At 27.1% G+C, this 19,042-nt stretch overlaps 1 protein-coding gene across 1 annotated transcript; it reads left to right on the top strand.

Annotated features, from left to right (window-relative positions):
• Nucleotides 1-13,816: 13,816 nt before the first annotated feature.
• Nucleotides 13,817-16,771, top strand: LOC107644937 (trihelix transcription factor DF1). Its single transcript, XM_016348902.3, has 2 exons — nucleotides 13,817-14,333; nucleotides 15,088-16,771. Exons 1-2 carry the CDS (start codon nucleotides 13,963-13,965, stop codon nucleotides 16,391-16,393), a joined length of 1,677 nt encoding a protein of 558 aa, XP_016204388.1. The 5' UTR covers nucleotides 13,817-13,962; the 3' UTR covers nucleotides 16,394-16,771.
• The last annotated feature ends 2,271 nt before the right edge of the window (nucleotides 16,772-19,042 follow it).

Raw genomic sequence — 19,042 nt, 5'->3', positions numbered from 1 at the left:
AACACAATCTTTCCTCTCAATCTCATTCGATTCATTTCCCTTACCGCATTCAAGGCGCCTCCCTTCGTGGTGTATCGTACGAATGTAAAGATATATATGTTACCACTTTTTATTTTCGTGATAAATATATATCATTTATGCGTCCCGTCCAATTGAACAAATGAAATAATTTTCTCTTCGAAATATCTTCAGGAACGTTATTCACAAAGGTTGAGAAAGACTCATTCTCTAATATTCGATACTCTTCTCGATTCCAAACTCTTGGATCTTTGTCTTAATTTCTATGTCTACCCTCCTTCGTGTTTTCCACCCACACTCTCACTCTCTCACCCTCTCGCTCTCTTATTTTCTAATCCTTTATCCTAGTAGTATGAAAAAAAAATGATATCCTTTAAAAAAAATACTATTCTCTGAATATTGATAGAAATATATTTTTTTTTTTATAATTAGCTCTCTACTAGATATATGCATCTTTTCGGTTCATCGAGTGTATTAATTTCGGTTTACTGGATTTTTTTGGGTTCTTAATGTCTTGATAAATACCCTAATTTCATTCATTGTGAACCTGGAACAAAACAACAGCCAGATAATTTTAACAGATATAAATATTAACATTAGATATATACATTGATATTAAGATTAGATATATAGATTACCATTTACATTAATATTCACATGAATACATTGAAAAAAGTATTGTTTGCTTTTTTAAACAAATTAAACAAAATATTGTTAATTACAATGAGTGAATTATAGTATATCCTATTTACTCTCTAAATCCGCAGATGAGAATTTACAATAAATAAGGACTGGAGAGGGTAGCAGATGGCTTCGGGAGTGTTATTGCTTCAGATGTATGAATCACTTGGTCTCTGATGTTGTTCATTTCGTGCAACAGAATATTCGGACCATATTCATGTCTGAAGCCATCAATCTCTTCATACATTTCAATTGAAAGGAATTAGTTACATAAGAAATAAACCCAATTGAAATGATAAATGAAAGAACTGAAATGATAAATGTCCCAGCCCACTGAACCGAACCCACTTCATGTACTGTATAAAGCATGATAAATAATGAAACAGTTAGAAAAGCATTGCTGCATGCAATCAGAATAACCCTAAATCCTGAACACATTAAATATCAAGTGAATGAAAATCACCAAGGCTACCGAACCGAACAATATTCATGTGGTGAATAAATCGTTATAAACTTTCAATCATCAAGAATAGTATTTTTCCATGGAAAATAAGTCAACTCAACAGAGTAACAAACAAGTTGAAATTAACATACACTATCTACTCACATACACCATTCACTGAACTGAATAAAAATAAGAACAAATTTCATTCAAAACCCTAGTTACACTGTAACAATACAATTAGAATAATCCTAAACCCTGAACACACTAAATATCAAGTGGATGAGAATCACGAAGCCCACCGAACCGAACACAATTCATGTGGTGAATAAATCGTTATAAACTTTCAATCATCAATAATAGTATTTGTCCATGCAATAGAAGTCAACTGAACGAAGCAAATCATTCTAGTAAACCTAAAATCCAACTAGGAGAAACACTACATTGCAAGATTTTAAATGAACAGTAGTTTTTCTCATACCTTTGTCAGTCTTTGTTGCTGTTTTCGTTCGTTTTTGCTTGTTCCTTGCAAAATCTTTTCACGATTCTTCTCCAGTAGTGGTTTCTACAGAGAACGTGAGTGAAGTTTGAGTGATTTTGAACGAGATTCGAAGAGAATGAGCGGTTTCGTGTTGAGGAAGAAGTAACGTTTTTTCATAATGAGCGCGAATGAGTAACGAGGGGTTTTGGACGCGTGTAATCACACTTTATTAATGCACGTGAGTAGATTTAAACTCGGGCCAACTTAAATACATGGATACATGGATGTGTATAAAAATGTCTTATCTATTAAAATTCAGTTAAATAGTAAACTATGTTTTTATGTATTAAAAGTTCGTTAGCTTATATTATAAGAATAGTGTGTTGAATTTTTCCTGCAAAATCAAGATTTCATCAGGTGTTTAAATTTTTTCAAAAAGCACTCACATGTTTTCTTCTCTTCCTGTGTGGAAATTTCAAGACATGTAGCAGTGCTCTTATATATATATATATATATATATATATATATATATATATATATATATATATATAATGTCATTTTTTATTAAATCTATGTATACATATAATATAAAAAAAAATTATGTATAAAGTGACCTTATAAAAAATAAAAATGACATTATCATTTATCTATAATAAAATATATAAATTACTAACATATATGTTTTTTTACACGAACCTTAATTAAATTTAAAAGGTGATTGTATATATATAGATTTTTTTTAATGCTTGTCTTGTATTGATGAGAAGTATAATAATATCAAATTCTAAATTTTATAGTCATAAAAAAAAAATTTAAAATCATATTATAAATTAAAAAATAAATAAACGTTGCTTTTGAACACTCGAGAGAGATAGAAAGAGAGAGAAAAAAAAAAGGATATATAAGAATGATGTGGGGACTACTGGACTAGGGATGCTTGTAGAGAAATTGGTATGAAGGAGGGCATGCATGGACATTGGAGAAGGAAATCGAAAAAGTTGTGCAAGCTTTAATGTCCATTAATAGAAACTGATAATCGGTATGGTCCTTCTAAGATTCTAGTGGGATAGTCCCCAATCTCCAGGAAACATGCAAGATATTCAACACCCTTTTCCTTTTCAGATAAATCTAGTTCGGATCTTCATGCAAGATTTATCTCTTTTCAAAAGCACAAATGAAAATAAAATATAACAATTTAAACTATATCATTTTAATTTTTTTAATGATGATGTTCCCGTCCAATGTGCATGACCAATTTGAATAAACAAATTTGAGAGGGTTTTTTTTCAAAGAAAAGGTCTGTCTTCGTATTCTTAATGATGATATTTGCATTCCATTATTGATGGTGGTGCAAATTTTGAGTATCAAAATATATATAAATTATCTAAATTAATTTTTTTCTTTAGTTTTCTTTTTTTGGTTCTTTACACACATAATATTTTATTTAAAAAAAAATAACAACTTCATCTTTGTTCTCTTGTGAAGTAGAAATAGTTATCGCCAAAAGTTATAATTTTAACTAATTCTATTAATTTTTTCTATTAAAAAAAATCCTTTAATTATTAGGTGATAAGAATAGTTATCACATATTCCCATCACATAATATTTTTATTTATTTATTTTTTGTGAAATTAATTATATTTTCTATACTAAAGAGTTTTTTTTAAAACTTTAAGACGAGATTTGAACACTCGAATTCTTGTCGTTTAATTAAGAGACCCAACACTTTTTTTTTGGTAAACTGAGGCCCAATAAGTTTACTAGGCCTACATTCACATTATTTCATTTTGCTTTCTAAATTTAGGTCAATCAACAATAGTTGTTATTAATATTTAATTGGATCCGATTTGGGCCTATGGTAGCCCAATGACCCTTTTATGGACTTATTTCATTCTGGGTTATTATGTGGCTGAACGAATCCATCTATTATTTTTGGGCTGAATCCAGTTTTTCATTATTACTATGACTGAACTTCCAACCAAACAAAATATGACCGGAAAGGCCTGAACTATTTATCCAAAAAGCATCAGTACCCAAAAAAAAAAACTAAGGACATACACCTAAAGCGTCATTTTCTGGTGTGATGATGATAACCTTACAAAGGGTGTGATAGGATTAGTATTAGGCTAGCTCAATTAGAGAATTATACTATAAATAAGAGTATGATATAATAATATAGATGATATGATATAATAGAATTTTTTTTTTCTTTGGCTCTAATTCTAAAAATTTCTTTTATATTCTCTCTTATTATCTTTAATTTTCTCTAATTTTTTATACAAATTCGTATTAGAAAATCAGTAATTTTTAATATTTGTTGTCATTATTTGATTAGTTTAAATACTAATTATTTTTAATAAATATATTTTATTTATTTATATGTGTAAATTTTAAAAAAAGTGGATATAAACTATATTAATTTATATATACAAAATTTAGTATATATAAATATAAACTATATATTTTTTATATATAAAATTTATGTAAATATGAGTATAAATTATTATTGATCAACTACCGATTAAAAATAAAAATATTTAGCGGTAATGTATAATTGCTCAATCGCTACACCTAAATGAATGCATTAAATCCGGTATCCGTGTGAATGAATACCCACAATTATTGATTATTAATTTGTTATTATTTGTTAAGTTGAAGAAAGGATATATGTATATGTATGGGTGTTGAAGAGGGCACATCTACCACCATAACCTTATCATGTGGATGGGTCCTACCCTATAATATGACCTACCCTTGCTCTTGTTGTTGGTGTTTGCCCTCAAATGGTAACCAAGCACAGTAACATCCATGGTCCCTTCTAGCTTTTAATTCTTTGACACTTCCCCTTGATCTACCCCTTAACCATATCCAATTCCACATGCTAATTAACATGTTTATGAGACTAAATACCCATTTTGGTCCCTGAGATTCACGCGATTACTCAATTTGGTCCCTGAAATTCAAAATTACCTATAATAGTCCTCCAGATTCAAATTCAGGCACCTATATGGTCCCTCGACTCTTTCCGGTGATGACTAGGAAAACGAAGTGCTGATATAGCACCCTCCCTATTACGGTGGATGATGAGTAAACGATGTTGTTTACCTTTGGTGCCCAAACAAGTCAGAAATGAAGAATAGTGGAGGTAGAGGAGAAGAAGAACTTATTTTGGGTCTTCATCATTTCTTCTCCCTTTATATACAAAGTGACGATATTTCTGACTTGTTTGGATGACACGGGTAAACAACGTTGTTTACTCATCATCCAGCGTAGCAGGAAGGATGCCATCTCAGTATTTCGTTTGTCTAGTCATCGCCGGAAAGATTCGAGGGACCACATTGGTGCTGGAACTTGAATCTGGAGGATCAGTATAAGTAATTTTGAATTTCAAGGACCAAAATGAGTAATCGCGTGAATTTCAGAGACCAAAATGGAGATTTAGTCTATTTATGACCTAAATAATTTCTATCTCTGATCATACCTTTCTATGCAAGTAAATAGCAACATGCATGGAATGGAAAGGTCCTTCTTCATTTGTGTAAACACTTGCTAGACAATATCTCACTTGCTAGGACAATAATAATATAATCATCAAAATATTTTAATTTTAACGAAGAATTAGTGCCAATAAGTTATAATTCAAATGACACAGTCTCTCGTTACAAGAAAAGAGAGCTATTTTAATATGATTTTTTTTAACAGTCATAGTTAAGTATAAAAATTAATATATATTTTTGACAAATATCACAAACATTAAATTTTTTATGTTTTTTTTATTTATAATTTGATTGTAGAAAATTATTTCTCAATTTTGACACTCATTTATTTTTAACATACTCCATTATTCTCTTTTTTCGTTGAGCTCTATCAATTTTGACATCACACTGCTCTCAGTTTGGTATCATACTACTCATTCTTCATTTTCAAAATCTCAGTTTATTCTTCATTTTCAATATCTTATCTTATTCTTTGTTAAAAACTTTTTGTTGAGAATTTTTTATGGTCAATAAGTGTCAAAATAAATAGTATTTTTGACGGTTAATAAGTATCACAAAAAATATATTTTCAAATTTTTCTAACAAATTATTTTTGATGGCCAATATTTATCAAAATAAGATTTAAACTTTTTTTACAATTATTTATATGTTAAAAATACTATTTTTGACAAAACTTTTATTAACATATTTTTATAATTAAAATAATGTCAAAATTTATTTTTTTAACGAATTTTAATTTTTTTGACACATAATAATCCTTAAAAATAGTCTATATTATTGTAATGTCTAGATCTCTATACTCATTTAAGAGGTCGCGGGTTCAAATTCCTCTATCTTTCGTTAAAAAAAAAACTATGAATTAGTTAATTATCATTCACATTGATAAAGTTTTTATTATTTATTTTGTAAATTTATCGTAATCTTCTATTAAATATTAAACTTTTGTGTCCACTCAAATAAATATTAAACTTTTGTGTATCGTTATTTATATGCAGTAATTTACTTATTAACATAACAAATTTTTAAATAAAATTTAAATTCGTAAGAGATTAACTTTTTACTATAAACTGAGAGGGAAAAAAAAAATTAGAGGAGCAAATAATAAATGATGAAGCTAAGGGAATTGTGAAATTTACATGCTAAACGTTTGCATGAGCATTTTCACATGTTCATGATAGGAGTCATAACAGTTGGTGGATGCAAGAGAAGAAAATGCAGCATGCATGTGCACCCACCATATGATCATGATAATAATAACAATAATCTTTTTAACTTTCTTCTTTCTTGGACCGACACCCCCTTTAATACTTTCTTATTCTCCAGGTGGTATATATATACATAGTATTTTTTTAATAAAAATGAATGAATAATTTTTCAAAAGTATTTATCTTAGTATCAACGAAATTGCGTGCACAAAACTATTGTGATTGGCTGGCTTGAACATTCAATTCTTTTCTTGTATGAGTTGATGTTTACAGCATACTCACCTTTTCTAGAAATTATTATTAATTTAATCTGAACGTGAAAATTATTTATCTGTTTCGTTAGATTCCCAAATTTTATTGTCTTGAACATCACTCATAATAATAATAATAATAATAATAATAATAATAATAATAATAATAATAATATTATTATTATTATTATTAAGACTGCGTTTGTTTACAGAAACAGGACACTGAAACAGAGACATAAAGACACAAAATTGTGTTTGACAAAAGAGACATAAACAAAAATAATATATTCAGAGACACTGAATTAGTGTATTTTACGTCTATCCTGACAGAAAAAATATGGAGACACTAACAAAGAACACAATTTATTTTTTATTTTTTCTTTTATTATTTTTGTTAATTTTTTATAATTATATTTTTTATTATTATATTTTTTATCTCAAATTTTTTAAATGAAAAAAATAAAAATAAATTAAATTTTTATAATTTGTTTTAGTTTATTATCAAATAAAATATAAAAATACAAAATTTTATATCTCTATTTATTAATATCTTATTCTATTTTATTTTCAGTGTCTTATTCTATTTTGTTCTCGAAAACAAACGCAGTCTAAGTGATGGCATTCGCATAACTGAAAGTATTAATTAGTTGGCTATATATCCAGCTAATAAATACCTATCATCAGCTAATATATAATAGAGTACGACTAATTAACTCTAAATGATGATAATATATATGATAATTTTATACTTATACAACACATTATTTATATGAATAATGATGATCTGTTGATTTTGTTATTTCAGTGCAGATAGACAGAAACATAAACTATTAGATGTACGCAATACAAGTATATGTATAAATGTCAAAGTTAACATTAAAAAGAAGTTTCTAATTTTAAACGTAACCCCTACGTGTCATTCTTCTTGTTTCCCAAAGGATAGAGCTACTACTTCGGGATTTGATCAAATTATAATTAAAAATAAATTATTAAATCAGTTAAAAAATATAAATTAAAATATAAAATACATTAAAAATATTATATACACATTACAATTAACAATAAAATAACTGCCATGTATATTTGTGTATATATATATATACGAATTGTTTTATGTAATCTAAATATATATTTTATATAAAAATATAATTTATTAATTAATTTTTATATACACATCTATAACATAATTGATAAATATATACAAATATAAGTATTCCGGTGATTTAGTGGTTAATTTGATAGATAATAATTTTTTATGTATATACAATAATATTTTTTATTTTTAATTTAAATATTAAATTGTTATATATTACAGTTACAACTTAAATCAGTGGAAGGCCAATAAATTATAACTCAAATAGTATAGTCTTTCTATACTCAATTAAGAGGTTGTGGTTCCAATCTCATATCTTTGGTTAAAAAAAAAAAAATCCTTACATCAGTGGAGGAAAATGCATCCAAAGTATAATAATTACAGCCTAAAGAAAACAAATCATGGATTTGACCATTTAAAGTTTAAACCCTGTCCCATACACAATGCAAGTTGCCACCCACCAAAGATAATTATGGAATAATATATATGTATAATTAAATATCTTCTTATTGTTACTCTTAACATCTTCTAGCTACCACTAAAAAAATATCTGCTAGTTAATAAAAACTTGTTTGTTTATGTAATTCTTCATTATTATTATTAATAGGTCACAATCGAAGTATTTAATTTCTTCCATGATCTTGAAAGGGATTGAACTACCATCAAATTCTCTTATGGCCTTCTAGCAAGTGGAATAATCAATATAATTAATCTACCGAATTAGTTAATTACTTCACACACTTTGTTAATAATGAATTATTTGAAAAATAGACCTGATGGATAATTGAGTAGTAAAAAGGAGGGGAATGAAACAAAAAAAAAAAGTGAGATATATAAATATAAATAATGTTAGGGTTAAATTAAAACCACATGGATGAGATAAGATTGGTAGGATTCATTCATTCACATGCCCTCCATGTTAAGCAACTCTTTTTTGTCTACATGTATTGGGATATATATAATTTATAATGTCTTTTCAAGGTTGGGTTTGGAAGCAAGCGTTAGTTATATATGCATTAAACAAAACAATGAAACATTATATCCAGGTAGTTACATTACATATTAAACATCATTATATTAATTATTTTTTTTTAACAAAAGGATGTAGATTATTACTACTGAAAATTACAGATGAATAAATATAACTCTCTTTTTCAAACTTAAGTTGACATCATTTATAAGAGGTTTAATTATTTTATTTCTCTCTATAGTTTTACAAAATATTTAATTAGATTTTTGTATTTTTTTTAATTAAGTCTTTGTATTAATTTTTTTTTAATTAAGTTTTTACACTTTTTTTCTTTTATTTGGATTCTTGTACCAATCTTTTTTTTAGTTAGGTCCTTATAAAATTAAGACAATTACTGCTAAAAGGAATCTAATTAAAAAAAATTAATACAAAAACCTAATTAAAAAAATATATAAAAATTTAATTAAAAAATTCACAAAACTATAGAGACCAACAAAATAATTAAACCTTTATAAGATTCATATGTATATATGAGCTGTGTAACATACATATTATTATAAGTAAATGTGTTTTGTAAGGCTCCATATTATTCTAGGTTTTTTACTTATATAGTTATATAAAGTAGCTGAATTGTGCATAGCCGCCATCTATTTATGTTAAAAGTTTAATTAGAAAGATAAAATTTTCAGCTAATATTAATTAATTTTTAAAAATTATATTTTTACTCTAAATTTTATAACTTAAATTTTTAAATTTTAAACTTTAAATTATACGTATTGGTTGTCAATAAATTTTTTCAAAAAATTTATCAATTTTGAATTTAATTTTATATTTAAAGAACTATTGTAAGAGGCATGCTAATATACTAATTTTTAAAAATAATTTAGGTACTAGCTGGGATTAATACTAGCCGTCTAGCCCCGAATGATTAGGTTCAATTGGTGTTCTATATATAAATTATGGAGAACACTTTAATAAAAATATTAAAAATATCTTTTTTTTAAAGACATTTATATACGTTATGTTATTATTAGATATTTTTATTAAATTGGTTAATAATTTTATTTTTATTATAAATTAAAACAAAATCAATTTATTATAGCAATAATAATAAACTCAATTGTCTGTATTATTATAATTATTAGACCCGATTTGATTCGATCGAATTATATCATCTAAATCGAATATTTTTAAATTTTTTGATAAAAAAACAATTATATCCCTGATTTTTTATTTTTCGGACATTAAATTCCTAAAAATTTAAAAATATAATTAAATCCTTAAAAAAATTGGATTTATTGTTATTGTTATAAAAAAATCAATTTTATTCTAATTTGTTAAAAAATTTAAAACTAACCAGTTCATTACTACATTCAATAATAATACGACACGTAAATATCTTTACAGAAAGACGTTTTACGCATTTTTATGGAAGCATCCCGTATAATTATATAGAGTCACATGTTTGAATTATTATATTAGATATGGAAAATTGGTAATCAGATAGGATAATATTACTTCACAATATCTTGTTATTTATTATTATTATCCATCACGAATAATCGCTTTCTTTATACATTTCATTTGATTATCATAACTTCTACAAACCATATTTTGTACAAACTAAACAAATTAAAATAGTTTCAAAATCTATCAGGATAAGATCTTTTCAATTAACACAAGAATCAAATATATAGTGCTATGTTCTGCAAATGATGAAACTTAAATATGTCAAGCTATGATGGATTTTCCATCCTATATGATCAACTACTTCTTTTAAATAGATTTTATATATTTTTTATACACAAAAAGGAGATATAATTATTGGCATCATATATTTAAGAGGAGGCATATTTAAAGGCACCTATATGACTTATACGTAATATAAAGTGGACATTAAAGATGAAGATCATTTAAAAAAGAAAGACATACACAATCCACCCATTATTTAATTTGACAGAATAATATCATAGCATAATATGTTAAATATAATATTTAGAGACTACTTTAATAAAGAGACTAAAAAGGTCTTTTTTTTTTTAAGATGTTTATGTGTCATTTTATTATTGGACATCTTTATTAAGTCAATTAATAATTTATTTTTTAATAAATCAGAACAAAATTGATTTATTATAACAACAATAATAAATCCAATCGTTTGTATTATAATTATTAGATCCGGTTTGATCTGATCGAATTACACAATCTAAATCAAATATCTTTAATTTTTTTGAAAAAAAGATAAATATATCTCTGGCTTTTTATTTTGCAGACATTTAAATATCTAAAAATTTAAAAGTACAATTAGATCCCCAAAAAGAAATTGAATTTATTATTATTGTTATAAAAAAAATCAATTTTATTCTAATTTGTTAAGAAATTCAAAAATAACTAGTTCATTAATACGCCCAATAATAATATGACACATAAGCGTCTTTACAAAAAGACGTTTTACACGTCTTTATAGAAGCATCTCCCGTAATATTTATATATAATTAGTTTGTTTAGATATGTACATTATTTATTTGCTTTATCTCATTAATTATTATTAATTTTATGATTTATTTAATTTTTCTGGTCTATATATGTGTATTTATTTATGCATTCTTAAATTATTGTATCCATATATAATTTGTCTTTGACTAATAAATTAAATTTTAAATGTAAAAAAAAAAATAACAGAAAGATATTAATATTTATTATTTAACACCTCTTGTTCTTGATCACTCAATTGGAGAAATTAACTTTCGTTCAACGTTTATCTTCATTATTTTATAACAGAATTTGGTGGCGGTAGTTGGTGAGATTCCGTTATAATAAATTATATAATAAACTTTTTCTTTTTTAGTGATAGATTATTTCTTGATTTATAAAATAAAATTATATATTATTTACGCATTTTTTTATAATATCCCATCCATTCTAATTTGACAATTTGAATGTAAAAATTAAATGTTGTTGAATAACATTACTAACAAAATTATTCGTTGCACTTATATATAAGGACTAGTGATATTATTTGATAGTAAGAAATAAAGGAGAGAATTTAAAAAAAAAAAAGGAAAAGGAGGTAATTAATTTATGAGGGTAATAATACTATTGAAGTCATATAATATTCTTTTCTTTAGTAAAAGCCATATATAATACTATTGGATCGTAAAGTCCACCACGTTGAAGCACGTTGTGGGGTCATTGGAAATTAATGGAAACTCTTCAATTCAAAAAAGTAGAGATAACAAAATAAACTAATTTATTTATTTATTTACAGAGAAAAAAAATAGGAATATTGACTCAATAAATCTATCTATATATAATCACATACACCATCGCAAAAAATAATTGGCAAATAAATCATATATGTGAAGAAAAGTTAGAAGTTTTTAGAAGATTGTTTTTTGCCATCAAAATATTCATTCTATTTATTATGTTAGGTCGTGGCTAACTGAATTTTCCACCGGTTACTTCCACTTCATAAATGGTCTTTGCTTTACACATAGCGACCTATATCTATCTAACTAAAAAAAATCATCAATTAATTCATCATTATCAACAAATTGGGTTAAAGTTATTACTTTTCTTAACCAAACTTCAGACTCAAACTTCGTCAAAATTGTGATCTAAGTGAAGCTGCCCACGTGGTTGCATGATTACCTTAATTAATTTCTTTCAATTTATTACAAAAAAAAAAAAAAACTGCCAGATTTCTTTGACAGTTTGTAATTGACTTAACAATTAATGTGAAGTAAAAAAAAAAAAAGTTTTTTCCCTTTCATATTATTATTAGTATTATCTCTGAATTTGACTATATATGTATATATTGTTATATTATATCATTATTTTTAACCAAAAAATTTGTAACTAAAAATTTTTGGTCAAGTGTGAGTGTGTATAAATTAAAGAATAATAATATAAAATGTTATACTCAATATATTTAACTTCAAAATATTTCAAATTTAAGTTTTGTAGTGCCATTTTCAACAGCCATTAAAATTCTTTGAATTTAATTTGGTTTTATCTGTATAATTTTAGAGAAAAAAAATCCTAATTTTATTCTTGAATATTAATTGAGAAAGTAAATTTGGCTACAATTAAAATTAAATTAATCTCTTTTTTTCTGATGATTGCCACTTGAATTATTACTGTTTGATAACATGTATATCAAAAATATTGTTTGTATATTATAATTAATTATTAAAAATTAATTATTATATATTTATATATAAATATATATTATTTAATTTATTTTTAATATATATTTTATATTAATAATTGATTTTAGTATAGGTAGAGTTGGTGTATGTTTATATGCCGCTATGACTAGATTATTCCATGATTAATTAAGGTCAATGATATTATTCTTTTTAAAAGGATTAATTTAGTAAAAAAAAAAAATACATAGCAATAAAGTAGAAATTCAGGTGTATTCGACTTCACGTGAAGTTGATACTTGAGAGCCGTTAGATAATTTGACTGATTTGACTAAATTTTCATCTAACGACTCTCAGATATCAACTTCACGTGAAATCGACTGCACCTAAATTTTTGCCTAACAATAATCCCAATTTGCCAAACGGTCACTGAAATCCAAAATCCCCCAACAAGCAAATGGGCCAACTTATTATCTTCATCGTCGCTATCTACACTCTGTTCCCACTACAACAACTCTTCAATTATTTTAATTTTCCCAAATATAATAAAATAACAAAAATTATTTCTCCCTTATCATAATTTTCCTTAAAATGGATTATTTATTTTTTATTTTTTACCTTATATTCTTTACGTACGAGACACACATAGAAAGCCAAAGTAACTCTTGCTTGTCTTTCATTTTCAATCAAACAAGAACAAAACACAAATAAATAAATAAATAATATTTAAAAAATAGAAGATTCTATAGCCTAACAATTAATGAAAAAAATATTAAAAAGTATATTATAATTTGGTGAAAACTCACGTGCAATCGACTTCACGTGAAGTTGATACCTGTCGACTTCACGTGAAGTTGATACCTGAGAGCCGTTAGATGATTTAATTGATTTGACTAAATTTTTATCTAACGACTCTCAAATATCAACTTCACATGAAGCCGAGTTCACCTGAGTTTTCACCTTATAATTTACATCACACGGGAAGAAAGTTGCTTGAGCTCAATTAATGTCTAATTTTCTATGATGAAATAGACAGAAAGATCCCAACCCAAAAAAAAATAAAAAAAAATTATTACCCTCAATAAGCATACTCCATGCGCATAAAAAGCCTTTAGAGTATTCACCCTCTCTCTTCTAATTATTATTATTATTATTATTTTTTCTCTATATAGCTATATGCAGCTTGAGGACTCATCAATCCTCTCTCTCATCAATAATAAGCCAGTTATGGCGGTTACGGCGGTGGCGGCACCGGATGAAGATGGTGTCAAGGGTGGTGGTGGTGAAGTGGTGGTTGGTATGGAAGAAGAAGAAGAAGAAGTAGTGAATGCAACAAATTCAAGTGAAGAGAATAATAGTAATAATAAGGGAAGAGAAGAAGAAGAAGGTGGTGGTGGTGGTCGCGACGACGGCGGCGATAAGATGAGCTTTGGTGGAAACCGGTGGCCACGGCAAGAAACTTTGGCTCTCTTAAAGATAAGGTCAGATATGGATTCAGTGTTTCGTGATTCAACTCTCAAAGGTCCACTATGGGAAGAAGTTTCAAGGTATATAAAAGCATAATATATATAATTCTTAGTAAACAAATATTAATATTATTGTTATTATTATTATTATTACTATTATTTTTTTTTTGTCGGTTCATCTTTCTCTTCTACTCTTCTTTCTCTTTTGAAATTAGTTTTGGTTTTTGACTTTTGAATGAACTATATATATAGATCATGCATGGAGATCTATGAACTATTGTTGGTCTAGATTTGCAACATCATTTCATTGCAGCTTCGATCTTAATTTTTTTTATTATTATTATTATTATTACTAACACTATAGAATTCAATTATCAATATTTTTTGTTTTTCCATGTATTTCATTTTGAAGATCCAAATAATTGTAATTAATTGAATTTTGTTTTTATGAGAGCCGTTTATGTCCATCTAATAACCGCAATAAGGATAAGACTATATAATGCATTGATGTATGGTTGAAATTATATGGTTCACTGTTTTTGATCAATTTTCTCTATTCTTCTTCTCATTATCTTGGATATTTCATATTTCAATGTTCATATATAGTTTCATTTCTTTGATCTTTTGTCTTATATATATGTTACACCCCATATCAGTTATGAACCACAAATGCTTATTCCTTCTAGTCAATTAGACTTTGTTTTTTGAGATAAGTAATTAAATATATAATATATATAATTGCTGAATTATTTATATTCTTACTTAATTTAATTCTTGTATGGCTCAAAAATCCAAGGCTAAAGATATTTGTGATACAAATATTATAATAATGCAGGAAATTAGGAGAAATTGGATACAAGAGAAGTGCAAAGAAATGCAAAGAAAAATTTGAGAATGTGTATAAGTATCACAAGAGAACCAAAGAAGGTAGAACTGGAAAATCTGAAGGAAAAACCTACAAGTTCTTTGATCAATTACAAGCACTTGAGAATCACAATCAATTCAATAATACACACCCTCCTCCAAAATCATCACAACCTCTTTTGCCAACAAACCCTACTTTAGTAAATTCTTCGGCACTGCCGTCAACAACTGTGACTGCAGCAGTCACAACCAACAACATAAGTAGTACTACTTTTGCACCACATTCCTTTCCTAATAACAACAGCATGAACCTTTTTTCATCACCATCGTCGTCACCATCGTCGTCAACAGCTTCAGATGAAGGGTTGGAAGAGAGGTACAAGAAGAAGAGGAAATGGAAGGACTACTTCAGGAAGCTGACTAGGCAAGTCCTTGCAAAGCAAGAGGAGATGCAAAATAGGTTCTTGGAAGCCATAGATAGAAGGGAAAGAGAAAGAGTAGCACAAGAAGAAGCTTGGAGGTTGCAAGAGATGTCAAGAATCGCCAATGAACACGACGTACTTGTGCAAGAGAGGTCAACAGCTGCAGCCAAAGATGCAGCTGTTATCGCTCTTTTGCACAAGTTATCCGGCCACGAAACACAATCACCACAGACACAGACACAGATACAGAAACAACAAACAATTAAGGCAAAGAATAGTAGTAGTAGAGAAATAGTTGAAAGAATGAGTTGTTCTTCGTCTTCAAGGTGGCCAAAGGGTGAAGTTCATGCATTGATAAGGCTAAGAACAAGTCTTGATTCAAAGTACATGGAGAATGGACCAAAAGCTCCATTATGGGAGGATATATCAGGTGGAATGCAGAGATTAGGGTACAACCGAAGTGCGAAGAGATGCAAAGAGAAATGGGAGAATATAAACAAGTACTTCAAGAAAGTGAAGGAGAGTAACAAGCAAAGGCGTGAAGATAGCAAGACTTGTCCCTATTTTCATGAGCTTGAAGCTCTTTACAAAGACAAGATTAGCAACAACACCTCCTTTGGAAGTTTCCAGAATAATATGGAGCCTTTGATGGTTCAGCCTGAGCAACAATGGAGGCCACCACCTGAATCCAACAAGGACAACAATAATGAATCAAATGAAGAAGAAGAAGAAGAAGAGTACGATGATGATGGTGTTGAAGAAGAAGAAGAAGATAGTGTTGGAGAAGAAGAAGAAGGATTGAACCGTTATCAGATTGTGACAAATAAAGTTTCATCAGTGGACACAGTTGAATAATAATGAGACAAGATAAGGAAGTTTCTGAATGGTGGAGGCATATAGTAACTTATTTCATATACTCTTTATTTTAAGGTGAAAACCAGGTGCAGTCGACTTCACATGAAGTTGATAGCTGAGAGCTGTTAGATGGTTTGATTGATTCAACTATCAACTTCACGTGAAGTCGACTGCATCTGAGTTTCCACCTTATTTCAATTTCAATTTCAATATTTTTTTTTTTCTGGGGAGGGAGGGATTATAATTAAGAATGTTACTGGCAAAAAAAAAATTGTCATAGAGGGATTGTTGTGCATAAATCATGACACAAACACCTGCTCTAGGAAAAATATTCAATTCATTATTAATCAAATAATAATAATTATATGATTATAATTATATTTTAATTTTTCTGATTTTCAGTGTCATTATGTGTAGAAATATGCATAACTTAAAATATTTATGATTAAAATGTAGTAACTGTAAATAAATAATATAACAAAAAGAATCCACATTTTGATGTATTTAGTTGATAGCATCAAAGTATGTATATATGGTTGTTTGATTAAATTGAAATGGTAGTTGAAACAAACTAGTTGGAGCATGAAAAGGTGATGATTGGGGGTTGTGGGACACATTATATTCCGGCCGCCATCAAAATAAAAGGAACAGTCACATGGGCCGGCATGGCAAACTAAAGAATTAATGGTGGCAGCAATGTTCAGTGGTTTCAGGCTTATGATTATTTAATTATAATAATAATTTATGATATATGTTTGTTACTGTAAAGTGTAAATAAATGAGAGAGGTCCCATGGCCATGGCCATGAGAGTCACATGCAAGCCAGTTAGAGTCTTGTAATTTTATTTTCCTTCTATATATGTACTTTGATTGGTAAAAGCTCAGGTTCAGTCGACTTCACTTGAAGTTGATAGCTAAGCGTTGGTAGATGATTTGACTGATTTGACTAAATTTTTATTTAACGATTCTCAATTATTAACTTCACGTAAAATCGACTGCACCTAAGTTTCCACCACCTCCGTTAAGGGGTGGAGATGCCACTCAAACCATTTTCTTGTACTTTTATTCCCCCTCCCTTTTATTTTTTGAAAGTACTGTGGTTGTGTCTTGTGTGGGTGATATTGTTAATTAATTTGATTTTTTTTAGGAAAAGTATGAGAAGCCAATAGAATATTTATATAATATGTACAATAGAGATTTAGAGAATATTAGAGATATAATCATTAGTGTTACTTTTTCTCATCACGGTGAACTTCAAAATTAGTTTAAGTTTTTGAGAAGATGTTTATTATCACTAGTACTCGGATAGTTATTCTAGATAGTATAGGAGATGTTCATTTTATAATTCAATAGCCCATTATACACATTGTACAAATAGTCCATTATCTCCTTAGCAGAATCTTTTTTTTTATATTGAAATTAGTGTGAACTGTGAACATATTGTTAAACAAAATTTATTATTTGAAATGATTAATGTTAATCATGATAATACAATTGAATTTTTTTCGATAACCATTGAACAAATTATAAAAGATATTTTATTCTTTATTTACGAAAGAATTGCTTAGAAATTACCTATTTTTATTATAGAAAATAAAAAATGATTTTATTTTATTTTTAAATAAAATTCTAAAAACGAAAGCACTAAAAGTCAAAATTCAAAAACTTTTCACAAACCCAAACAAGCTTTTAAGTCATACCTTAGTCGTTTATAAGAAAGAAATTCAATATTATCGTTTCCTTTGTTAATATACCCCTAATTTTTCATTATCTGATAAAAATAATCACTACATGTAATGGGGGTGTTGATAAGAGAACCAACTATAATTAATTATTTATAAGATAAAGTACTAATTAGTTTCTAATGTCACAATTTTGTTCCAATTAATTATTATTAACATTTGAAATGTCATATTTTAGTCTTATAATCAATTTTTTTTTTTAAATATCCACTTTTCTTGTATTATATTTTTTAAGCTCTTGGGAGCTACAATTGCCACAAGATGACAACTTTACTAGAACCACCATTTATTGGGTCCACCATCAACTATATGTGTGTGTAACAAAAAAAAAAAAAAATGCATTTCATTAGTAATTACAAATTTACAATATTATATACTATCGTATGTTCATCCGTGTTGACTTTTTTTCAGACCAATTATTTCTGGATCAACACTATAATATAATAATTATATATTAGAATCACCGAGAAGGTTTTAGAAAAAGAAAACATAAATAAACAAATAATTGACCATAATACAAGGCGCAATGAGATAACGATATGGAATCAAGTAGATAATATTTTATATGGTTAGAGTTTAATTTTGATACACTGATGGTATAAAATATTTTATATAACCGTATAATTATATTTATTTTTTTGAATAATTATTTATATAATTAATATAAAAAATAGTTATTTTTATTGATATAATATTATATAATTATATATATATATAATTATTGTATACATGTGTAATTATATGTCTTTTATTTGATTTTGACCATATACCTAAATTGCAAAGTTTTTGGTTTTGATATATAATCCCTTCAGTCACTCTGAATTATTTACTTTAATTAATTTGCTACTCTCAAACAATTATTGTTGCTTGATAAATGTATATAGGTCTCTTGTCTTGTTGCCAATGT

This window comes from Arachis ipaensis, chromosome B5 (assembly GCF_059453495.1).
Source record: "Arachis ipaensis isolate K30076 ecotype BB chromosome B5, ASM5945349v1, whole genome shotgun sequence".
In the NCBI taxonomy this organism is placed as follows: domain Eukaryota; kingdom Viridiplantae; phylum Streptophyta; class Magnoliopsida; order Fabales; family Fabaceae; genus Arachis; species Arachis ipaensis.
This window is presented reverse-complemented; position numbering and strand designations above follow the sequence as displayed.